The sequence below is a fragment of the Rattus norvegicus genome, chromosome 4 (genome assembly GCF_021556685.1).
Source record: "Rattus norvegicus strain SHRSP/BbbUtx chromosome 4, alternate assembly SHRSP_T2T, whole genome shotgun sequence".
In the NCBI taxonomy this organism is placed as follows: Eukaryota; Metazoa; Chordata; class Mammalia; order Rodentia; family Muridae; genus Rattus; species Rattus norvegicus.
This window is the reverse complement of record NC_141537.1, coordinates 51,297,755-51,324,562: the sequence shown is the minus strand read 5'-3', so window position 1 is coordinate 51,324,562 and position 26,808 is coordinate 51,297,755. Positions and strand designations below refer to the sequence as shown.

The window sequence follows — 26,808 nt, the reverse complement described above, 5'->3', positions numbered from 1 at the left end:
TTCTGCATGCTAACCTCTAACCTTTTTCGATTATGAAAATTAGAAATAAATTGCAATTAAGAAATTTTCATAATTAAGTGTGTAAAGTATAAATACAAGTTATTTTTTTAAAAAACTTTATTTTAACACCTAATACAATTCCAATTTAAGGATTACTCGCACAAAAAAATAAACACATTTGGTATAAAAATGTATCACTTTAACGCCCTTTCCCCCAGAGGCCCCACCCCCACCCCCTTGAGCTTGAGCGGCATTCTATCTGGATGCAGAAACATGTAGACTAATGGCACGGATCGGGTTTACCTACAGGAGTTTCTGTTTATGTACCCAGGTACTCTAGAGGACCTCAGCCCACTTTATCACATAAACCAATCCCTTCAGCCTGCTGAATGAGTTTCACAAAGAAACAAAGCTTATTATAAAGGCATCTTAAAAACCATTATCTTAATCCTTTTTCGAAGGACTGACTTTTTTTGTTTGTTTTTTGTTTTTTTTTGCAACCATTTATATACAGTGTAACATAACAGCTCTGGAGTACAGTACATGCAGCAGAATATACCTGTTGAATATAAAATTCTTTCTTAAAATCTTCATCGTTGGAATTCTTTGAAGTTTAAATTATAGAATGCCCATTACTTTGAGAAAATGGTTGAGGAGTACAAATGTCTGCATATGTTGGCCACAGAAATAATCCAAGGCTAACTGGAATAATATTCATAGCACACCAGGAGTGCATAAATAATTTACTTACATTATTAAAATACAACTCATAAAATTCAAGTTCAAGATCTTATAGGATTGTCTATGTAATCCTTTAAGTGGTCGCCTGGAAATGAGTTGTTTCTTCGTCCTCGTGTCGTTCCTTCTAGAGTCCCGTATAAAATGCCGAGCTGAAGCTCTCCCTTCCTGCGGTGAAGCCCCTCTCTATTTGTGTCGACTGCCTCTTCTCTTCATGGCAGCCGTGCACTGCGGACAGAACCACTTCCCCTTCGGTGCTTCTGTCAAGCCGACACACCCATAGTGGAACCACTCTATTGGACACTGGAAAGGAAACATTAAAAGAGGGGGTTGGTATTTCTAAAGAACACCTAGTAAAAAACTGCTCAGGACACACAGTATTTCATTAACCAAACCTAGATGTGTGCAATCAGATTTCCTGACCCTGGCAATGACTTAAAACATTCCTGAGTCTGACTGATTTACCTCATGGATGAAAAAATGGACACACAGAAAAAGGATGCTTCTTTGATAAGAGGGAGGCTCATGGACTCTATGCCTGAGCGTTAAGAAATGGACATTCATTCACCGCCGTCAACTTGGAGAGTCAGGCAATGCCATCTTCCAAAGGTAAAAGAAGATGAATTTTACATGAAGGAAAACATGTGAAAGACTTAAAAATATCCAACCATCATTGTTCCCTGGAAGTGGAATGAGCCAGCTGTAACTAAAGACATTAAATGTCTGGGTTTCCTTTCTGGTGCTCTATTCAGAGATATGGAGGAAAAATCCTCTCTGAAATACTCAGAAATTCTTCACTCCACAGGAACTCTCAAGACCTAAACAGCACAGGAGGAACTACAGGGACCCCAGAGGACATTGCTTTAAAACACCCCTACACCACCCCCCTCGACACACACCCAGACACACCCAGATAGACACACACACACACACACACACACACACACACACACACACACACACACACACACACGATGGCATAGGACAGTTGGGGAGGGCCTGTGCCCTTCTAAAGAGCACACTGCACCCACCCTGCCAGGGAAGGAACACACACAACTGTCACTGCAACAAGGCCAATCCTTGTGACTCTTAATATTAGAATTCCAATACTACTGGTGTCATCACGGTCACAGATTTCATGCTATTCCTTTGAAGTACGACAGGTAACTGCTGTAGGGCAGGTAAGGAATGAGCCAAAATCCCTAGACAAAGTCTGTTCAGTATTTAATCAAACGTGCATATTTAACCTAAATTAAATACCTTTTGTGGTTTGAACATGAAATTTCCTGATAAGCTCAGTTGGTCCCCAGCTAGTAGCACTGTTTAGGAAGTTTCTAGAAACTTTAGGACAGGGAACCTTGCTGGAAGTGCTTCACTGGGGGTGGGATTTGGGGTTTTATACCCTGCTACCACTTGTACTTGCTGTCTCGCCTTCTGCCTCCACTAGGTGGGTGAAATAGTGTCAGGCAGCTTCCTGACTACCAGGCCAGCCTCACATTCCTGCTGCCATGCCCTCCCTGCCAAGATGGACTGTATTTCCTTTGGAACCATAAGTCAAAAGACACTCTTCCCTGACTTAAGCTGCCCCCGTCACGGTGTTCTTATCAAGTAACTAATACCCTTCCTAGGAAAGGAAGCAGGAATCCTTTCTCAGACCGTCTCTAATTTTCCCATCAGAGATGGCTCATATAGCCCAGGTCCCTGGTGGAGAGAATGTCAAAATCTGCAATAACGGGAGGGGATGCCCACATTAGGTCTTAATTAGCTCTGAGCATCATCTGCCCAGAAGAGTTTAGGGAAGTTTCACTTCTTCAATGGGATAAACAGCCTGGACTCTAGTAAATATAGTATCTTGGGCAGAAAGAAAGGAAAGCACTTGAACTGTCGGCAGCAATCCTTGTAAATTTAATCTGAACCTGACACCCAGTAATACCACTCTGAAAAACTAAGGCAGGAAAATCATTAAAAGGCACGATCCTTTTCGATCCTTTTATGGCCACGTAGAGACTTCCAGCAGGATAATGTAGTTGTCACAAATGGAAACCTGATTTCCGAACTGGGAAGCAGAGTTAGTAAGACAACTGCTCAGTCATCCACATTTTTACACCCCAGTACAGAGACACAATACTCACGTCTTGGTTATCACATCCCACCATCTCTCCATAGGATACCTGGGTGAAAGAAAACGAGATGAACATTATAACTTTGTAACAAGCATTTACTACAAACCAGGTGTTTATAGTATCAGAGAAGTGAGAGAAACTCAATAAACACACAATTAAGACGAAGTTGAGAATATGGTGGGTTTTGCGACTGTCGTTCATAAAGACTATGGGAAAAGGCAAAAGGATCTGCCCAGAAACCACCCACTCTTTGGAAGTCTGAAAGAACTCGCTAGGAAAGCCACCGACAGGGATCAGGTGTGGTGGTGATGCCGTCTGATGGTTCCTACTCCCTCCTGGCTCACTTCTGTACCAACAGACTATTTCACTGACTCTGCCTACGGAGGCCAGAGGTACACATTAGGTGTTTTCATCAATGAATCTCCACAGAGTTTGAGATGGGGATCTCCCAAAATATTAACAGTGGACATAATAAAAATAATACAAAATATAGCCAACTGTGCTAGAAGTTAATTCAGAAGAATATAAAATGGTTTTTAAAAGACCCCAGTACTAAAGCCAACTAAAATGGTCATGTAATACAAAACTTTCAAACTGGCACGTGTAGTTTGTAAGAGAAAATAATACTGGGCTTTAGGAAATACTATGCATATCAATTTTAGGTACTGTAGTTTTAGAAGTATCTTGGCAGACTATATTAAACATTGATAACATCACTGAATTTAAAAGGATTAATAAAAAGTATGAAAGAAATTACATTAAAAATAATGCTTATTAAAATATCTGTAATCTAAAAGAAAAGAGAATTATAATATACAGCTAGGTATGCACTAAATAAATTATGGTACAAAGTATAAGAGCTAACTCTGAAAACATTTTAAAATGAGTATTTTTTAGTAAACAAAGGACAGTTATAAAAAGAACATATTGTGACTATTACTATCAAACTCACAGTCATAAAAACCATATAACCTCCATATATATTATGTGTATGTATCTGTTAGGGAATGAATGTCTACACAGCTCTAAAATTTCTATTTTGAAGCCATAGCCCTCTCTGACTGGGTCTGTGAGGAGTAGTTATAGTTAAGTAAAGCCTGAATCTGATGGTTCCCGTGGTTATCTGAGAAGAAAAACTGAAAGGACGTTGGCACATGCTTGCGTATCTGCACAATATGATCTTCTTCTCTCTGATTCATAAAAACTCAGTAAAGACAGGACTGTCTTCAATTCAAAGAGCGGCCTTACCAGGCACCTAATTAACCAGCACCTTAATCATGGATCTCCTGGTCTCCAAAACCACAAGGAGATGAATTTCTGCTGTGTAAACCACATGACCCATGTGATATTACATCATGCATGCAAGGTACATGCGGGTATGACATCAAAATGTCTCACCATAGGTAGTATGGGAAAGTCCACTTACATGTAATTCACATTTCTTTATATTCTTGGTATTTATAGCAAATATACTACTTTTATGAATTCAGTAAATAAATTATGTAAATAAATCATTCTTGATTTTAGCTAGAATAAAAATGTGCTGATTTGAAAGTTATCTTCCTTCTTGTTTATTCAGACTGCACTTTTACAGACACGCAGCAGACTTTACCTGATTACAGATGCAATACCGGGGTTCATTTGGGTCGTAAGTCCAATCGACCTGACTGTTGGAATCAGATTCGGGCACTACCGTTGTTTGCTGGGAAACTTCTTGTACTACAGTTGAAGATGACGAACACAGAGATAAGGAGGAGGAGGACGAGGATGAGGATGAGGAGGAGGACTGCTGGCTTGAAGACTTGGTGTTATTTCTGGAAGAATTAAAGGAAGATCAGGTGCATTTGCTCACTGGGAAGGTTCCCTGAGAGTGACTAGTAACCGACAAGAAAAGAAAGGCATGCTGAGGTCTGATGCTACGTTTACAATTTGTTTTCTAGAGAACAATTTCCTTTAAAAAGGAAATAGTCTCAAAATCTTCTACTTAAAATAAATATAAGAAAATTCTCTTAAAACCTTTCCAACTTTTAAAAATAATTTCTAAGTTAAGATTACTATTTATTGTTGACTTAAAATTTTTGGTAGTGTTCAAGAATAATAGTTACACTATTTCACATTGTTGTTTTTACAGTAAATTGAAGAGTTCTCATCAAAACCTAAGTACAAATATATGAAAGTATTTGGTAAAAGTCCTAACATTAGCTGGCATGTACCCTGTCTACCAAGTATAAAATATGGATCTCAGAGTATCAAAATTCAGGAACTGTTTACCACCAACTCCAATCTAGAGTAATAAATGCAGAAACTTATTATAAGGAGTTTCACTAAATGTGGGTGATTCATATCAATTTTAAAATGAATAACAGTGCTGTGAACACTTTACATTGATTATTCTTTCAGAAGATTTTGTAGAGCAGTAATAAATGTAAAATAAAATCACAATGAATTCTTAGATAACTAATTCTTCTGGCCTCTCATTTGCACCTTTTTTCCTTCAGACAACAGGGTCTCTACTGTAGTCCTGGCTGGCCTGACCTCCTTATGTAGATTAGGCTGGCCTTGAGCTTGAGGTAATTCTCCTGCCTTCGAAGTGCTAAACTTACAGATGAACATTGAATTTGCAGTATGTATAAATACCCAGTGTAGTCATTACCTTAGATGAACAATGGCACAGGATTAAGTTTTCATTTCTGCAGTTTATATAATCACCTAAGTCTCACACATACCAGGTCTAGAAATACCATCATATAATCAGTTTTAGGAACATAGGCAAAAATTCAGATACTTCACTGTTAGTCAAAACAAAAAAATCTTGTGTAAAAAACCTCCTGGGATATAATTTGCAGTTTATATTAATTTACCACTAAACACCTAAGCTAAAAGTGGAAATGGTGTCACAAAATGATTTATCTGAGAGAACAAAGGAAAGTAAAAAGAGGCCACTTACATAAACCTCAGAACAATTATAAATGACTATACAGCTTGAAAGACTTCCTGCCTCCAAGGAGCGGCTGTGCAGAGAGCTGTCTGCCTAGCCCAGTGTCCAGCCTGGGCCACCGCACCCTGCCGTGGCTAATCCCTGGAGACATGATGGACAGGCTGCACACAAACAATCTGGACAAAGACAAAACTTACTTGCTCTTCCTGCCACTGCGAGAGTCGGCGGCCGAGGAGCTGGCATTCTGTGTTAAGGTTGTCATGAGTGCCGACGAGGAGGAATAGCCTGCTGTCTCTCTGGGCATGGAGAATTCTTTTCCCAGCTGGAAGTCATTATTCTTAAACGCTTCATAACTGGCTTTTAAACTCGATGTTCTTCGTCCTTCTTTCATCTTAAGTAGACATGTATTGACAACATCAATATGTGTACATATGTATGTTCCTCTTTTAAGTATTATATGCTATGGTTATTTAAGTCATAAAAGACTCAAAATCACTTTTATGCTAAATTGAGAATAAACATGGGAAATGGAATATCTCAACTCGCACTGTGTGCACACTACAGAAATGAGCTAACTGAGGACAACACAGAGGAAAGCCCGATGATACAGAGAGAACAGTAACTGTCCTCATAATGACGAGAAGGTAACTTGAACACTGACTAGGAGAGGGGTCAGTGTATGATACGCACGATGCATCACCCTGTACCCAACAGCTTCTCTGCATTATTAATAAAACATCACCTAGTCTAAAAGTGCACCTTCAAACTCAAACCACGTGATGTGTGAGACCTCTGCTAACACCTAGTGGTTCCTACTGAGGTTTGCCAATGACGGGAACAAAGTGGAGCATTTGTCTCTAACCTCCGACTATTTACCTGTGCTGTTGCTTGCACTGCCTGAGCTGCTGCCATGGTGATGGCCCCTGCGCCAGCCCCTGAAGATAATGAACCAATATTGTAGGATGCCAGGGGTTGGGACGAGTTCACATTGTAAGCATTGTTGCAGGAAGCTGTGGAATTATTATTTCGACAGCCTGTAAAGAAGAAATAAAAATGGTTGCAGAGAACATAATGTTACTGAGATTAAAATAAATTATGACACCATATATAATCATGAAATTTAAATTCTTCGTATACTTTAGGAATTGAGTCAACTGAGAAATACGAAGCAATTTTCCTTTTCTCCACATGTAGACTTTAAACAGACAGCACATGTGTGAATTGTAATCTCGAGTGCTTCTCTATCCCTTACTCCAACACAAACAAAACAAGCAAACTACCCCTTTCAAGAGAACAAACTCACCCAGCGTGTTCTCCTTAGAAGCATCAGATGTAAGGGTGGACAGGAGAGCTTCGGATTTGAATTTCTTTTCGGGGATATGGTCTGTTGCTGTATGGTGAGAAGTTGGATTATATTTCCTTTCTGAATCAAAAGAAAGAATTCACAAATTTCAACCTTCAGGGGACTACAGAGAGGAATACTTCCACCCCTTTATAAACGGTACAGTTATGATCTAGTTCCTTGTGAAATGGACCATTATGCTCACCAAGGAGGGGACAAGCAAACAGCCTTTGTCATGTGTTTCATCGAGAGAACAGACATTTCAAGCACTTTAGAAACTAGGAGCAAAAAACTAAAGACAATCCAAGATGACTACAATTTCACATATATCATGAGAGAACATCCATTTTAATATATTGACTATCATTTAGAATAGCTTTCAATTTACCCCCTCTTTCCTATTGAATTGACTTCTCAAAACTGTAGCACCACCACCAATTCCCTTATTCACTAACTCAGTAATAATGAGATTTTATCACATGACAAATATCAGGTTGAGCACTGAGAGGCAAGGCTGAAAGAAATGGGCCTATGTGAAGAAGTACATAGTTCAGGTCAGTCATAATACTCCCTAGGTCTGTTTTATATACTCTGCACTGTGTTTATAGAACAGACTTCCTGCTCCCAAGCTAAACATATGTTGCTTAAATGGAGAGTCTACAAGTAAACTGTGATAAAAAGCCTAGTTTTTAAAAATGGAAGGGAAAGGCTATTTCTCATTTGGTTGTGTGGAGCTAATAGAAGAGAATGTATAGGTGACATTCACAGTTTTAAACTGTCCTTGAAGCAGACTTACTTTCCACAGGAGTATGTGAATGAGCGTGGTGATTGTTCACTGGCTGCGAAGGAGCATCTAATTCCAAAGATCCTGGAGAGAGGGCACAGAGACAAGCCAGGATTAAATGTCACCATAGAACTCCACACATCAACCAACCACAAACCATATGCCCCCTCACAGATGACTGTCAAATTCTGGTGCATATGCAATATGATTTTAGACAGATATGTGGAGAGTTACTGTCTTCAAATTTCATGGTGAGCAATCCTCTCTTTTAGTAGTAAGACTCATTTCTCAGTATTCCCCTCGGTAGACAACAGCTCTAAATACGCTGCTATCTACCTGGAGAATCTTTGATGCTGGGTACCCCATGAATAGGAAAAAGGACACAACAACTGTATGAATGGTCAGAGCTAAATGAGTCAATCCAGTAACAGAATTGAAGGTCTTTGAATAGGTAATCCTAAAGGTCCAGGTGATATTATTGCATACAAAGGAAGAAATCCAATCACAGAAATTGTGATACCAACAACTCCACAAAAGAGCTTAGGGCTTTGCCTGCAAAAAGTAGAGGCTACGATTCCTCACATCGAACCTTAAACCTTCTACAGAAGCTCTGAACTTGTTAATGATTGCTGAGATAAAACTATGTCGGGGGCAGGATGCAAGAGTTTTATGTGATGCAGTCCCATTTCATGTGTCTGGGTCCTTGGAGTGGATGTGTTATTAACCTTCCTGCAGCAGTGAGTAGGCAGGCATGGCTTATTCACAGCCACCAACAACGTTTCCAAAAGAAAAAAGAAAAATACCTTCAAAGGCCGTCATACGATATTTTACTTTGTTCCCCAATATCTATTATCCTCAGATAAGTTTCCTCCAGAATAAAAGTATCACCAATTAAGAAGATAATTATGTGAAGTGATGATCGACTTTTAAATTAAACTGCAATTCTCATTAACAGACACACGCTGGGCTTGTCCAGTTGCCTGTGTAAACACAGCTTGGGTACCATGTGGTCATGAAACCCACTATCTGCAGTAGAAACAGGAACAAGTTCTGGCTGGTGAATGTACCAAGGAATGAGGTCCACTGGAACACTGTAACCAAGCGCTCACACTGTAACCGAGCGCTCACACTGTAACCGAGCGCTCACACTGTAACCGAGCGCTCACACTGTAACCGAGCGCTCACAGGAACCACCCCCAGGACTAACTTGGTTCTATTAACACTCAGTGCTGCCTCCTCTGACCCTACCAACAAACTTTTATCTCACCCATTTAGGCTAAAAAAGATGTTCAAGTGGTTGAAGACAGACCTCAATCTTGCTCACATTTTGAGGAAATCTCCAGAGTTAAGCCCAGGAAATATTTTGTACTGAGTTTAAGCACATCAAGAACAAATATCTTACAACAACAACAAAAAATATTAGGATGGCTTCTTCTGATAAGGGGAGGTTTTGAAAAGACTTCCTAACAAAAGAGGAAGTGGTACGGAACCAATGGAAATCTCAGTTCACACAGGTGAGGCAAAGCTTCAAGAAGTTCCTCAGGAGGAAAACCCAACCTTCCTCTGAGCTCAAGCATGTACAACAGATTTGACTCGTTTCTCATTTTGGACACTTGCACTTTTCTGCCTTTCTGCTAACTCCTGATCAAATTAGCATATGTGGATATTAAGCACTCACAGAGTGTGCAATGTGGACACACACACTCGGAATCACAGACCTCTGGAGGCCGGGGCAGCAAGCTCCATCTTAAAGTGAAAACAGTACAAACTGGAAAGACTTTGTACGCTATCTTCATAAAGACTGGCAGCTTGTATATTTCTCTCAGTGTTTATGACCCAAAAACGTCAATGCTAGACTAGAAGTTACGGGACCCAGAGGCCACCACCCACCAAAGGGCATATATGATCTGGCAGGCTCCTGTGAGAAATCTACTCTCCAAGGTGATGGAAACCCATAACTTTTACTTACGCCTCTCCAATATTTCCGTAATTCCAGCATTATCAGCTTCCAGCTCCATTTTAAACTTAGCCAGCTCCTGGTCCAGCTTTCTCAAGTGGCGATCTACCTGTTTTAAAAAAAAAAAAAAAAGGTAACACCAAAATCTGGGGCCCAGCTAACACACAGTCTAATGAGGAAACTTCAATATTTGTTTCTTTTTATTAAGTCTGCTTCATATTTTTAGGCAAGTTAATCAACCTTCATCTTAGAGCACTATGCTAATATTCCCCCAACCTTAATTTTAAGAAAGCAGAGTCTCAAGTCTGTTAGGAAATGTTCTGTAACTGATTTTCCGAAGAGGGGCTGTGAGAATCCAAGTAAGTACAGGGTTCTGAGGGCTGGAGAAACAGCAACTTTCCAAGTGTGCCTAAGTTACCTTCTGCCTGGGCTAACCTGGAGCCGCGCATGGGCCTCAGAGCTGCTCTTAGCCTACCAGAGGGAAGACTCTCAACCAACAAATGCAATGAGCGCCACACAGCAGCGACGTGGGCCACTACTACTGCCAACATGACTGCAACAAGGGATATTAACTAAAATCTACATTTGTGAAAAAGCTTGGCTTAGGTACAGCAAATTTTTATTTTACCATTTACTTCTAAATCTTTTCAAAAACAGTAAAATTATGACACTTTCAAGTAGCGGTGTTGTCAAACATTGTTATCTTTCCAAACTTACTATTTTAAAGGTAAATAAATATCCATGAAATTCTTTAAGAGATATTTTATTACAACACTAACAATTTTTTTTTTCCAAAATCTAGCCTGACTGATCACTGTTAAGACTAGGGACAGCAGAAGATGGAGAAATGGCTCAGCTCTAAGGTTAAAGATGCTTATGTTCTTACAGAACACCAGAGACTAGGTTCCCATCACCCACATGGGATGGCTCACAGCATTCCCCCTCCACAGGCACTGCTCTCATAAACACAGACCCATTTAACAAATGAAAAGGAATATGCACAGCTAAAATACAAAAGGGAATCTCAAAGACAAGTGAGCTGCTGGGGGTTGTGGTGTAGGCCTTTAACTGGGAAGAAAGAGTACACAGGATCTCTGAGTTCCAGCCACAGTGAAGCATGAGCTACATGGTAAGTTCCTGGCCAGCATAGTCTACATGGTGAGCTACAGGTCAGCCAGAACCACATAGTGAAATGTTAACCTAACACTCCCCCCACCCCACCGTTCTCAACAATAACAAACTCCAAACCACAATATATTACAATATATAAGATGAAGAACAAATTTCTAGTAAGTTGTTCAATTAAATACTTTGTTTCTAACACTAAGAGGAGGAGGACAAAACGAAAGACATGATGCAGATCAGATGCTAAGGCCATGTAACAACTGTGCCCTGTGCTTTAGATTTTGTCTTGGTTATGTTTTTGTTGCTGTGATAAAACACCATGCCCAAAAGCAACTTTAGGGGTAGTTTACTTTCAGGGTAAAATTCAAGAGGCAGGAGCTAATGCAGAGGTCATAGCTCATGGACTTGTTCCTCATGGCTTCTTCAGCCTGCTTTCACACAGCACTCAGGGCCCTCCCATATGCATCAATTAAGAAAGCGTGCCAGTCTTGCTGGAGTGGTCTGAATAAAGATGGTAGCCCATCCGGCTCATCACCGATTTGAATGCTTAGTTACCAGGGAGGGGGACTGTTTGAAAGGCTTAGGAGGCATGGCCTAGCTGGAGCATGTGTGGGCCCTTGTTGGGGAAAGCATGTCACTGGGGGTGAGCTTTAAGGTTTCAAAAGTTCATGCCAGGCCAAGAGTCAGTCAGTCAGTCAGTCAGTCAGTCAGTCAGTCAGTCAGTCTCTCTGTCCGTGTCTGTGTCCCTCTCTCTCTGTCTCTCTCTCTCTGTCTCTGCCCGCCCCCCCCCTACTGATCAGAATATAGTTCCCAGCTATGCTCTAGTGGCCTTCCTGTGTGCTGACATGCTCCTTGAAAATGATAGACTAAACCTCAGAAAGTGTATTCTATTATAATGGTTGCCTTGGTCCTGGTGTCTCTTCACGGTAGAGACCCTTGTTCCTAGGCCAGTTTGGTGGGGGTGTTTTCTCAGTTGAGGTTCCCTTTTCCAAGAGGATTCCAGTTGTGCCAAGGTGACATAAAAATAGCTAGGACACATGTCCTCACCCTAAAATTTAAGGCAATCCTCTTTCCATGAGAAAACAAAGAGCAAGGCAAAAGCAAAACACACACACACACACATACACACACACACACACACACACACACACCACTGGCTCAGATGAGTAAAGTGGCATGCACAAGACTATACAGCTTTCATATTACAGACATAAGATTCAATGGTCTATATGGAGTAGACAATGCATCCTCACTTATATCTAATACTTTTTGAAACTCTGTTTAGGAACAAACTGTTCGTTCTTTTTAAACATAGAGATGCATAATTCAAATAGAATAATAATGTCCTATTGCTTATATTTTGTATGCTAGCAACAACTTTCAACATATTTCTTCATCATTTTTCAGCCATTTAAAGCCTAGTTATCACTTAATATTTACATACAAATTACTCTTCAGAATTTGGTAGAAGTCATGGTTATAATATGTAAAGCCTACTGGTGTCATATGTTTGGGCTAGTCACTCCTATTCATAGGACACAGATAACTTTTGAGCATCCTCTAATAGCATCTTGCCTTCAACAAAAGAATGATCATAAATTTCCATTATTCAACAGTATAGTGTCTCTTTCATTGTCAAAATGTAATCTTAAGGGAACTCAGAATAATGAAATATATTCATTTTAAAACACCACAATGAAAACCTTCCACCAATTTATCTAAAATTAAACTTACAATAAACACTGAGTTTCTGGTATGTACTTGGCGGAGGTGAAAAAAATCCCAGCCCTCACTGAAATTAGAATTTATCCAACAAATCAAAATTCATAAAATGTTTAACATAATAAAGACCAGACCACTGAAGATACGATGTAAACGAAACAAATACACATCAGTTCAAAGGGAGTGGTCCGTGGTCCCAGAATGAAACCATGTGATCCTGGACTGTGGCAGACACAAAGCACGGAGGACTGAGTGAAAAGCACACTGCATTTAAAGAGATGGAAGAGGGGAATTATAAAAATGTAGACAGTCAAACAGTACGTTCAGAGTAAGAGAAAGAATGGTCTAGTCTGTAACACAAAGAATTGAGGAAGAATATTGGAATCTCAGCTGGGAGAGTGGTCTAAAGTGATGTGAAGGCGTTTTCCCCACACCATACACTTAATTCATCCTCTCTCTACTTGAAATTGTTTTATTAAATATATTATTGATGAAGTTCACTAGATGACTCAGAAGAATAGAATTTAAAGAATTAAAAATCCTCAAAACTAATTTCCTACCTCAGCAGGCAGAGCAGCTGTAACCACCTTGAGGGTGGCAGCTCTGGAAATGGCTTCTTGTTCAAAAGCAACTGTGAACTAATTACTTTTTAAGCAACTCTCAGAGTATGTGAATTATTTTTCTTAAACTTATCATTGTTATACTTACTAAAATAAAATTAGAAGTCAGAGAATAAATTGGCCAGATGATTAACCTTTAGCGAAACCCCCAAGATAGAGCTATGCAAGCGGTGGTGAAGAACTATAAAAGGAGCTGAATTCAACTTAACTGAAATCTTGCACCTCCCTTTGACCCACATGAGTGGAAGGGCCTGTTCCTGTTGGTCACTATCATGAGCACACAGGTGTCAGGCGGAACAAGGTCTTCGACTCTGCCACCCCTCTACACATACTTGAACTTGTAAGGTTGGTTTACAGTAATAAAGAGGGTATTAGTCTACTTAGGAGAGAAAGTGTGTTTGCCACAGATTCCAAAGTCAAAGTTAAGCACAGAGTCTTAATGATTAGTTCCTCACCTAACAGCAATAAATGCTATCCACAAAAGCTCTCCTTCTACAGGTCCAAATCACTCTGTAACCCCAACCACAATGGCTCAATCTAAACTACTCTCCTTTCCCAGGACTTTTCTGAGGCAGAGAAACATTGCTTGCCATGTTCACAAGAGTAAAGAATTTAGTCAGACTTGGCCTCTTTGTATGAAACAACAAAACCCATCTCCTAATACTTTAGAGTTGTAGAACTTTATTTTTCTCTTTTGAATCTGTCAGTTTTTCAATATTCAGATTTTACAATGTGTCAGTGATGGACTTACATTAAATAAACACGTAACTGTTAAAAAGTTTCCACATGGTCCATCACTTCCCAGACAGTTGAATTTTCCAATTTAGACATCTAGCTTGACCTTAGAGAATGAGTAGTTTATTAGATCCTAAGAGAAAATCGATAGCAGTAGCAGGTAAGTTTACCCAGGAAAGGATTCTGCCGTAATAAAGGTGAACTGGTAGAGGTACAGGGAGTAATGACATCAAAGTATCCCCTGATAAACCATAAAATGGTCCTTGACATCTCTAAATTCTATGACTAAACCAAAGTGTGAACTATTCTGTCTTTGGCTTAACCAAGTACTTGGCCCAAGAACATAAGCTACCTCTAACCATCTTCCTAAAAGACAGCAGGGACTAAAAAGACAAATCAAAAGGTTAGACTCCCATAATATTATCTCCTTATTTAGACTATCAGGTGAAGTTTATAGGCAGAATGTGGGTCTGAGGTTCAATCTCCTCAGGTCCAGGCCGGAATACATAAACGGAAGCAAACTCAAGAGTGCTGAACAATGCCAAACTACGGAAAGCACCCAAGCACTAACTAGAAGCTGGAGTCTTGGCAAAGTGGGCAGAAGTCAACCTGACTGGGTACTGCAATGGAAAACTGCTTAGATGGTGGGATTTGGGTAAGGAACACAAATAAGTGTTTAATTACTGATTATATATCAGGTTTAGGAAATTATCTAACAAGGTAACTTTTTGTTTTGTTTCTAGATTATTTTTTATTCATAGATGCACAACTTTTTTTTCCTTAATAAATGACATAACCAGCATAGTGTTGGTCAAAGGAATACATTCACTGATATTAAAAGCAAAGAAAATGTTCCAGTATGAAAAAGCATAATGAAATCCTCTTTTATACAAAACTCTGAAACATGAAATCTGACTACAGACAGACTCAGTGCCTCTAAGAAAATGTATATACAGAGCTGCAGGCGTTTGAGATTTCCAATGTTTTCAGATCTGGGGAGCTTTACATAAAACACGGCGGTATCTTGAGGGCAGAGTCAACTCAACACAAACCTCCATCTCATGCGCTCATAATCTAAGGTGCTATCCACATCCTGCTTTGCTGTCAAGATATGAAATAAAACCAGACATAAATGTTTTTACTAGTAGCATCATTCAACATCCACAAAGCTTCATTTCTGGGGAACACTTCACATTTTGAACCTTCAAATTAGTAAAGTCTACTCAACTATTCTACAAGCCTGTAGAGGTCAGAGACCAGCTTATGTGAGTCAGTTTACTCCTTCCACCATGGGGGTTCAAGAAATCAGATTCAGGTCACCAGGCTTCGTAGCAGCCTTTACAACCTGAGCCACCTTGCCAAGTGGAAGATTTAGCATTTTAAATGCTTCTTTTTGTTGAGCAAATCCACAACTCTTCCTTTAGAAGAACTCTTTCACAATTATCATATTATCATATGCATTAGAAAAATAAATTAAATTCAAGAAACTAAAAAAAAAAAAACCCATGAGAACATATTAAAAGTACTAAAAAGAACTGAGCAAAGACAGGATCAAGAAGGAGCCTGCCGATCTAAGTCTGGAACAAAATACCAATGGATTTCAATCAGGGCCCCAGCATGATGACTGTGTATGTTAGAACAAGCATGATAGATTTATCAACTGGAGTCGGGCACCCCACAGTCACTCGCTCTCTTCACCTGACCAGTTGTGGATCTCTGCGATAGTCTCCATCTGCTCTACAGAGCTGCCGTGATGAGGAGTAAGAGCTACACTTATCTGTGGGTTTATACATACATATTTAAAATATAATTTCAAACTATATTGGTTGAGGAAAACGGCAGCAGTAGGTTCTTCTCTAGGGTCTATGACCTCTCTAGTACGTGGATAGGTTTACTATGTCAGGCATGCACTTCCTCCGAAAGAGCAAGCCTCGAATCCAGTAAGACAGCGATTAGTTACTCCCAAGATAAAAGGCTCACTATTGCAGCCTTGGGGACAGCTTGCTATGCCAGTCACTTTTATGGTTTGTAAGCTTTATGGTTCAGTAGGACTTGGGGACTCAGGAAAGAGGGGTAGATGGAAAGATTTTAGATACCAGAGGACCAGGACACCTAATGGTAGATGTCTTCTACACATAACACAGAATCTGCACTCATGCAATGTCAATAATGATTGTTTCAGTAAATCTGCATTATATACCCAATTGCGATGCCAACATACTCAACAAGCCCTAGATGAAGAGCCGTAGGAAATCAACAACTCGTGAGAGAAGAATCAGATTTCTTCTACGATGAGCTCCCTGTTGGCTACTCAATCCCAGTGGTTAGCTCTAAGATGTGTATATATAAGCAATGATAAGTAGAGCCAGTCACACACACGCACGCACACACACACACACACACACACACACACACACACACACAGACACACAGAGAGAGACAGAGACAGAGAGACAGAGAGAGAAAGAGAATCAATAGGTAGATAAGTAGGTAAATAGGGAGGTTGGTAGATAGATGACATATGTGAACATATATAATAATAGTAATTACAAAGTGGTCATAAATTTGAAAGGCCATGGAGAAACATGGGAGGATGTCTTGGAGGGAGGAAAAAGAAAGGCAGAAATCATGAAAATAAAATATTCATGTTTGAAATTCTTGAAAATATGTAATTTTAAAAAAGAATAAACATGATAAATCAAAATTGAAGAACCATTTAGAAAAGTTCCTCTAGTCTTTTCAGTACTTACTGAATATATTCTAATGAATATATTAGAGGGCCTAGGTACCAGAAATAGCGCAAAGGGGGTTTCTAGAGACCAGCAATGCTTTTTCTATTCTCTAGGATATGGTTATAATAATACATAATAGTCAGAATGTACATTACAGTTCAGTGCATATACACTGTACTCTTTCTAATTTCAATGCTGTTTTTAAGAAGTACTAGAACTAGCAGGTTAAACAAGTGGGGAAATTAAAACGATCAGGCCATGGCGATCGAGTGGGAGACAGGTAGGAAGCAAGACTGGAGGAGTTTTGGTGTCGCAATCTGTGTGGAAGGTAGGGGGTAGGGAATACAAAGAGCATCTGAGCCAACAATTTATTGTTTGATATGCTAACTGATTGTCCCTGCCCTCTTGACAATTGAGAGAGGGTAAAAAATTATCTATGAGCAATTCTTTCTTTTTCTTTCTTCTTCTTTTTTATTTTTTACAGAAGAAAATCTTTATTTTAGCTCACAGTTCAAAGTACAGTCCCTTTTGTGATCAAGAAAGGCCACAAAGGTGGGAACATTTTTGTTTAGCCTTCAAGTAACCATTCATGACAAAGAATGCCAAAGAAAAGAGAATGGTAAGCAGTGTTAATTGTACCACGAGTGCCCAGTGGACCAAATGAAGAAGTTATCAACTGGAGTTTCGGGAGATTGGCAAGGAGAATACAAACTGCAAAGGATTTAGGAATCAACCAAAGATAAAAGAACATCAAAAAGCCCAATGATAAACTCAAGAAAGACTCTTTCAGGACAGTATTTGTTTGGGTGTCTGTCTAAGTGTCTTTAAAAGATAAGGGAGAAGTGACTGTTTAAACGCTGTGGTATACAACCAGATGACAAGAAAGTGTAAGGAAACAAAGCAACGTCTGAAGATAAAGAAGAGAATGCATATGTGATATAGCCAAGTCAAAGACGGTGTAGGAAGGGACAGGAACGGTAGTAAAAGTGAACATTCATAAGTTCAAGACTAGCCTGAGTATATGGAGAGATCCCACCTGAGACAGACAAAGGTACAACAGAGAGACTGCAGGGTGGTGGTGGTAGAGGAATAAGAGATCAGTAAGTAAAGCTACAGAAAGAGATGACAGTTGTATACCTGCAGGTAGAGATAATGGCATAGCAGTAATTGCAGAAATGGTCACTAGAAAGCCTCAAATGATATACATTCTTGTAACTAGAAGGCAAAATCATGTAACCAGAGAGGGGATGTTTGTAGGAAATTAGGACATTGTTTTGGAAACAACCATGGGGGAGAACAGAAAAGAAACAGATTCCATTCAGACACAGGAGTAATGCACAGTGGTTATTGAAAGGATCTAAATAAAACTGAGGCTACCGAGTCTGCAGAGGTGGCAGCCTCACAGCTGCCTAGGATCTCCAACTGTGCTAAGCTACATGTGACTGTTGGTGACCGTCAGAGCAAGTGAAGACACTTTAAAATGGTAGCAATGGAGAAAGTAGTGAAAAACATAGACAAAAGTTCAAGAACAACTATAGTCTCAGATTAAAAGAAAATTGAAAAGGTAAGAGGGTTCACAGGAGAACAGACAGGAATAAAGACCCTGTTTCTTAAGGAACGACGGGCACTGCTATAGAAGCCACTGAAACTGTATACAATGAAAAGCAGAGGAACTATAAAGATCATTAAATCTCAGAAGGCAATTTTGAAGCCTAATATGCAGGGGCTAGGGAGATGGCTCAGTGGTTAAGAGCATATACTGCTTCCCAGGGGACATGTTTGGACAGCCTGTCTTCTACTCCAAAGGTTCCAAAACCCTCTGCTAAACTCCACAGGCACTGTATGATTACTGCCCCCCACAACTGGCCCCTCTTTCAGTCTCTATCTATGTATAGATATCTCTCACATGTACACACACCCCCACAAACAAATACATAAAACTGAGGCACTATGTGATATATGAAAACATAAATAATGTATAATATTCAAATCAGAGTCCATCTCACCAACACTTGATCTCTTTTGCTTAAGGGTAAAATCAAGGAAACCTTTGCTTCTACCTCTTTAAAAACAGCATGCAGTAGTAGACTTAGTACCTACTCACCAGCATCCCCCGGTGGTCCCTAGAATCCCTAGACAGAGACATCAAGCTAGAACTGAGCTGGAAGTCTCCTGTGAACTCCTCTCCCAGTGCCACTGGGGACTATGCAAACTGTTGTAGGAGAGAAATCATCAGTGTTGCCCAATTGTAAGACATGTGGTGTAGTGACAACCTGCAGGCAAGCTGAGCCCTCTGGTCCACAGCTGCCTTGATGTAAAAGGGAGTAAATTGGACTTGAAGCTCACTCCACAGGACGGAACTCATGCCTAATGTTATAAACCTGGTCAAACGTTCAGGGCTGGGGAGACCAAAGACCTTAGAGAAGAACGTATTACTATGGTTTTTGCTAAACGGCCATGTCAAATTTACTTCTAAATGCTCAAGTTTATATGTACAAGTGAGTGCTGTCCTCAGCCTGGGTCAGAGAAGCCATCTTATGTCAGTGTGTGCAGTTAATGCAGAGAAGCTAGTCAAAGTGTGGAGAGCACGGGATGGGGTGTGTTCAGCCCTAAGTGAGCATCCACATAATCTCCTCCAAGGCCTGGTTCAGTAACAAACAGGAAGATGTGAAACAAAGAACACATCTTTTGGATTTGCCACAGTGCTATACTGGCGAAGTCACCATAGCTGTGGTTACTTGCACAAGATTGAGCCTGTCAAAGTTTCATCATGGATAAGGACCTATGAGGTCCACCCTTCCTGATGGTTCGCTGTCAGTTATGGTGCCTGGGGGGTGGGGTGTCACTTTCTTCAGTGCTGGAGTCTCTGAGAAATTGGCCATGCTTCAGGAAATGCCCTCCCACCCATGTCGGTGCAAAGAACTCTGACTAAAGTGGGTCACCCAGGAAGAGGAGGCATGAAAGGAAGGATGGCTTCTTGAGAAGACTGTCTCAGCAGGAGGTGGTGTGAGAGAGGGGGCCGAGGAGTCAAAGTGATGAAAATGCATTCTACACAAGAGGTATAACTGTCAAAGAATAAAAATAAGTAAAAGAATAAAAAGAACAGCCCTCATCTGGGAGATGCACCATCAGCACTAAGTTACTAAGTTAGCAGTTACTTACCTCTAGTAACTCAGGCCTAAGCATTTTCAGAAGCCTCAGATCAGTAAACACTCGGTTTTCAAGAAAGCTGTCCTTTCCTTTTTTATTTTTAAACATTAGTTTATTTGCAATTGTACCTTTCAAACAGTTGTCAGTTTAACAAGATTATAAAATTACTTAAACATTTCACTATATTAAAAATAGCATACTTTCTTATGTGATGCTATTTTTTTAGTTTAAAGTAAGCATTTGTATGCATCATATATAAGGTGGGTGTCTTTTGTCCTAGCTAGCTTTAACTATCAACTTGGCAGCCTGTAAGCATGACTGGAGTGTGTGTGTGTGTGTGTGTGTGTGTGTGTGTGTGTGTAGTGGTTGTTAGGTGATGTGAGAGGGTCCTGCCCACTGTGGGTGGTACTATTTCCTGGGCATGTGACTCTACTGTATGAGCTGCCTGGGCAGGAGTCTGTAGGAGTCAGCACGAAGAGTCCTTCATGGTTTATACTTCCACTTCCTGTCCCAACTTTTCTCAACAAGTAACTGTAACCTATAAGCTGAAACAAATCTTTTCTTCCTCTAAGTTGCTTTGGTTAAACTATGTACACCAGTAAAGAGATGAAACTAGAACATTTCTATGATGTGTCCTGTTCACTAACATTGTATTCACATGTATCTTTCAACAGAAAACTGTATCTAGAAGACACTGCAAAGCTAAGAAAGATACAAAATATAAAAGTTAACCAAATTGAACATGGACTTTACCCTGATACAAAAAGAAATTATTTTTCCTAAAATACACAGTAAGAAGCTTTGCATTAAAAACAAGGGCTTCCTATCATGTGGTAATGATGTCATCATGACATCAATTTAAGAGGCACATGTAAGTGTATCTCTCTTCTTGGTGATTTCAAACTTTGGGAATTACTGTTGCAAGAAAAAAACACTTTTTTTTGTTTTCCTTTTCTTTTCTTTTTATTAAAATTTTTTTACATACAATATATTTCATCAGTTTTTCTCTTTAAAAATTTTTTTTACATACAATATATTTCATCATAGTTTTTCTCTTCCCCCATCTCCTCCCAGATTTTTCCCACCTCCCTACCCACCCAACTTCATGTCCTCTTTCAAACAACAACAAAAACATAAAACAAAAACCCAAAAAACAGAGGTAAAAACAAATAAATAAAAAGGCAGTAAGACAAAAACACTAAAACAAAAAGCCCACACTTAACATGGAGTCTGCTTCACTTTTTTCTTTAGGTGTGTGTAATCTGACGTTCCCAGTCATGTACCTGACCCAGGTGATGCCCACTATGTATTAGCATCCTCGACCTAAACACTGATACAAGAAACCCTCTTACTCATTTCAATCAGACTACCAGGGACTCTCACTAACATGGTGCTCTTAACCACATCATCATAGAAACAACTGCAAAATGATAGAACAGGATTAATTAAATAAAGCCAATTCTTTCTAAAATAAAAATATCACCCACAAACTTACAGTAGTCATCACTGAAATGTGTGGCTCTTGACCTATTGACTAAACACTGTGGACTTCTATGACTCTTCCACAAAGAACCAAGACACAGACACTGAATTCGCAAAGTAAATACGATCAAGAGAGCAACACTCCAGTTTACACTTAAGCTACCACAATTGATAAAGTCCAGAATCCTAGCACACAGATCATAACGTGCACATTCTTTTACTTACCAAATCATAAATTTGGTTCGCCAACTGTACTTTCTCATCTGCATCTTCCAAAGCTTTATAGTAGTCCTAAAGAAGAATATTTTCATTTTAGGCACTGGTAACTTTAGTAGACATACATATACATATATTCCTGATTTCTCAATACTAAACAGGGTTATCACTTGCTCATCTCATATAACAATAACAAGCCTCCAGGCAGGTGGTTGGGAGAGCATTAGAAATGAAGTGCAATGTAAAAAAAAAAAATCTCAGAAAACATATATATAGAAGAAAATTACAGCAAGTCCACCCTCTTTACTAGGAAGTTATGAAAGAACAAAAGAATGCTAAGATTTAGCTAACATATAAAACTTAGAACACTCCATTTTTACAACTTGAAAAAAGTATCTTATGTGTGTAAGTGTGCTGCCTGAATGTATGTTTGTGTACCATGTGTCCACCGAAGTTAAAGAGGGCATCGGATCCCCTGACTTGCAGTTAGGATGGTTGTGAACCATCATGTGGGTGCTGGGAATAAAACCGTGTCTTCTAAAAGAAGTGTTCTTAATCATTGAGCCATCTCTCCAGCCCCAAGTTTTACAGCAAAAATACAGGATAGAAAGGATTCTGATCTGTAGGTTTCTGCTATCCAATTGGTCAACAGTTCTAATTTTAAATTAGATATAAATTAATACTACCCAAATTATAGTCTATATTTCTCCATATTATTTTTTAAAAAGAACAAAAATTACTTTTCAAAAAAAGAAAAAAGTATCCTATGTGCTTCCACAGACAAATAGACTTTGGGGGTATGTTCAAATTGTGCTACATAAAAACCCTTTTAGTCGAATGGGATGGCCAATTAACTCTAGATTTACATGCACAAGCTCAAACTTTCTTCATACCTGGGTATTTTTATAAACCAGGATCACATCTCTCCTAATGGACAATCTTTCTTACAGACAAATAACTAATATAATTGAAAATTTTAATTCCAAAATTATGTTTCTGTATATCCCTGAATATTTTTTATAAAGGTTGGGTGTAAGGATTTATTCTTCCTCATACTAAAAGACTTGACCCAAGTCACACAGCTACATGGCAGTGAGGACCAAAGTCAAATCTTTGAAGTTGTGTTCCTAGTGCACCCTTAAAGACAGATGATCCTATATGCACAACTCAGTGAGTTTTTCTAATCTGTAATCTAATCTGCAGGACAGCCGTAAGTCCCACAGCACTAGCTAAACCTCAGAATGACAGGAAGCGCTAAACCAGTGCTTCTCTACCTTCCGAATGCTGTGACCCTTCAACAGTTTGACACAGGCCCTCATGCTGTGGTGAGCCCCAGCCAGGAAATTACTTTCACTGCTACTGAGTCACTGTAACTTTGCTACTGGTATGAATCGTAATGTATTTTCCTGTGCTTTCCGGCAACCCTGTGAAAGGGTCATTCGTCCCCTTAGTTGAGAGCTGCTGTTCTAAAATGTAACAAGCACCCCCAAGCCTCTCACCCCATATCCAGGTATCTCCCTAATTTTAATATCCCTTCCAAAGGGTCCCCATGTGACTGACAATCATCGAAGGCATTGCACTTACTTTTTTGATGGATGCCATCTGTTCTTCTCGCCACTCGGGTTTATTCTTCTTTGCATTCATAAAGAATTCACTGACTCTTTGTTCTAGTTGATCCATTGCATCTGACATAATAAAACATTTCATACTTAGCCGACCCAGCTGCTTTGATTTGAGGAAAGAAAAGATGTCTGACAACAACAATGTACTGTCTTAGTTTGCTAGTGGCTTATATGCATTTTGTGCTATGAGCAGTAATGCCTTCATTACCTTAGCTTTAAAAAGCTGAAATATTCTCTACTGACTTTGCTATTTCAAAACAATTTCCAATAACCAAGGCAGCGTTAACCACATGGACAAGGATCTAGGCCACGACCCTGGAACAGCACAGCACTGAAATCAAAGCTAATGGCATTACGTCAGCTGGTTATGGCAATCAGAGTTGCTTACTGACAATGCTGCTGCAAAGTTCTCAGACTTCTTTTAATAAGAATTGTGACACTAGAGTCAATGTTTGCTAGAGAGCGCCAAGCACCTCATCACATCCTCTCGTAGGAAGGTATGATGTATGTGACTGTTTGCTCCCTTGAGACACCATTAACTCACTCACACACATGCTATTCATTCTATGTAAAGGTTCGCCAAGGCCTGGGTCGAAAATAATGACCTCAGTGGAAGACTGCTAAAAAATAAATCAAAGGGATTTTGTTGTGGTGGAAATGGAGAAAAACTTGACCACTATTTATATTCATCATTTAAGCAACTTCAGTGCAGGATGGCTTTTTAAAGAAGATGGTGAGACATTCTAGTTAATCTTGATTGTCAAACACAGTTTACTTCCAGCTGCATTTGCTGACGGTACCCATGCTGACACTTTTGTTAATGTGTACTCACTGTTTTGGAAAACTCCAGGGTTATAGTAGAAGTAAACTTGAAAACACTGTCACATGTATAGACCAAATCCAAACTATCCCAGAATTTTAAAGAACTGAATGATTGAAAATATTTTAAATTATCGTTTATTCTAAACCTATTTGTAATGGGTATTATACATCCTAATTATCTGTATTATTTTAAATGCTCAGAAGACTGTCTGTTTACAAAGGGGGGGGGGAGTAAGCAAGCCCCCAAGGTAGCAATGCAGCCATTAAAGATAAGGAACTGGAGTCCTCCGAGAGTGAACCCAAGTGTGTCTGCCCCCAAGCTCTACTCAATCCCTCTGGAATGTGCCTCAGCAGATGTTTATTACTGCAACTACCTTAAAGTCAAAAAAAGAAGCATGCCTATACTGGTCACAGGTTTATGACAGGCTACAGGGCAATGAACCCCAAGAGATGACCCAGAGACTGAGATGAGTATAGTCGGGGACAAAAGGTATAGAAATGATGGGAGGGGTGACAGAGGGCCAAGAATGATAAGAACAAGCCCTTAGCAAACTCAAGTTACCTTTGAGCCTCTTCAGTCTAGCTTTTCAAAAGAACAAGGTTCATTCTGGAAACAAGTCACACATAAAACTGCCAAGCACTGACAGCTAGCCATGCCTGTAATCCCAGCACTAGGTGGGCAAAAGTAGGAAGACCAGGAGATTAGAGCCAGCCTAGGATACATAGTAAGTATGAGACCAGCCTGAACTACTTGACTGTGTTTAGAAAACAAGAAAGAAATGAGTAGGACATCCTACCAAATGTCTACATTTTTCTAAAAAGCAATAGGATGGTTTCGGCAAAATCTGATTTCTCTCATTCATTTTTTTGGCTAAGAAAATGACCACGCTGTTGAGAGCTCTAAGTGTCTTCTATTAATACGCAACTTGTCAAAGTTCGGCCTTCCAAGTTCACTAGGGTCCCTAACCAGCTGCACAGAACCTGCCATTCTGTCTTTGCTCTTGAGAAATTAGGAATGTAATGAACTTTTAAGTCTGAATGCAGAACTCCAAGTTCCACATACAGGCTCAGGTGCAAACCTTCTGAAAATCACGCGAGTTTCCACTGCGGTGCAGTGTCGTCATCTCCATGCAGTACACAAACACAGTGTTTGCTGTGCCCCGCGTGTTAACGGTATGGTGTGCCTGCCGCCTCCTTGTAACAGCCTGAAAAAAGTAGCGCGGAGGACCCGCCAGGCGATGCCCGAGGGAGGCCGGGGCTGCGCGGGGCCGTGGAGACGCGCCACTTACTCTGCACCTGCAGATCCATCTCGCGCATCTCCGTGAAGCGGTCCCGCAGGTCCATCGGAAGCTGCTCAATCACTGTCAAAGGCACAGTCCGTCAGAGGGCGGGGCCAACGGCGAAGGTACGCGCTGGCGTCACGCGTGTGTGCGTGCGTGCGTGCGTGAGGGGGGGGCGGCTCACAACGAGGCTGCCAGTTACCGTGAGAAAGAAACATCCCCCGCTCCCCCTCCCTCCCGCCATCCCGCCCGCCCGGCCACTCGCGCTCCCGCCCGCCGCCGATCCCGCCCGCCGCGTTGCCGGCGCCGCGCACTCACTTTCCAAATAGTCTTCTAGGTACAACATCGCGGCCCTGAGTGCTGCGGAGACGAACGGGTCCAGGGGTTTATTTGTGTCACTCGCTGTCGCCGGAGTTTTGTCCCTTCCAATATGGCGCCTCCGCTAGCAGCACCCGCTCGACTCCGGCAAAGGAAAAAAAAAAAAAAAAAAAGCAAAAAAAAAAAAAAAAGGCTCCACTTTGGCGCCTGACGGCGCTTGCCTCACTGCCGCCCGCCGTTGCCATTGGCTGTCTGGAGCGATGACGTCAACCGGCCGGTGCGGATCTCCGCGGAGTTCTGGGAAATGTAGTCATCTTTTTCCCCGAGCGTAGCCACCAGTGTGGTTGTCTCTTAGAGTGGCAACTACAGAAACCACACGCCTGCGCGAAACGGGCACGCCAGAATCCGAAATGCGGTGACTCTGTTTATTTGTTGATTTCTTGCATAGGGGATGACGGGAGTTGTATGCGCCTGCCTGACACAACTAGGAACAACTTTTCACCTGTTCTGTGCTGTGGTTCCAAGCCCGCCGTTTGTGAGTCATGGATTTCTGGCTGTGCTAGGCACATAGCAAAGATTCCAAACGCTAGAATAATCGGCTAAGTTCGGAAAATTCAGATTGTTTAGAACAGAACTCGCTGCTGGAATTTAATCTTCATAAGTCACTCCTGATAAATAAATGGGACAAGTGATTGGTGTCCCTGCAACGTTAAGATAATTTGTAGTGAGACCGGAGGGAATGTGCATTCCCCAAATTAAAAGATACTCAAAATTGTATGCAGTAGCCAGTTATGTTTGCAGTGTATCTTGTGTTCATTGTAAAACAACTGTTCTAATGCATCTGCAATAAATACATAAATAACGACCATCCATAAATTTTGGTGATTTAATGCATTGCTGGCATATACTAACAATGACGTGAATTTATGTTGTGTAAATAGCTGGGCTAAGGTTTATAATTCTGGGCAGGCTCTTTTAATAACCCTAGCAAATGTTGGTATAATTAGTGTATCGCGGCCCCGTTTCTGTCTTAAAATACCTTTCATAAAAAATCGTGCACTAAATAAATACTTCTGTGTTTGGGGGGAAATGATCCTTTCTT

The 26,808-nt window shown here is 40.4% G+C and overlaps 1 protein-coding gene across 7 annotated transcripts; it reads right to left on the bottom strand.

Annotated features, from left to right (window-relative positions):
* Positions 1–96: 96 nt before the first annotated feature.
* Positions 97–25,855, bottom strand: Ing3 (inhibitor of growth family, member 3). 7 transcript variants are annotated; one of them, XM_087657171.1, is made up of 12 exons: positions 25,707–25,855; positions 25,188–25,469; positions 23,249–23,349; positions 21,674–21,739; positions 9,895–9,991; positions 7,938–8,009; positions 7,103–7,222; positions 6,676–6,833; positions 5,997–6,190; positions 4,474–4,675; positions 2,871–2,909; positions 97–1,041 (listed from the first exon to the last, which is right to left on the bottom strand). In XM_087657171.1, exons 3-12 carry the CDS (start codon positions 23,342–23,344, stop codon positions 925–927), a joined length of 1,161 nt encoding a protein of 386 aa, XP_087513297.1. In that variant the 5' UTR covers positions 23,345–23,349; positions 25,188–25,469; positions 25,707–25,855; the 3' UTR covers positions 97–924.
* Between the last annotated feature and the right edge of the window lie 953 nt (positions 25,856–26,808).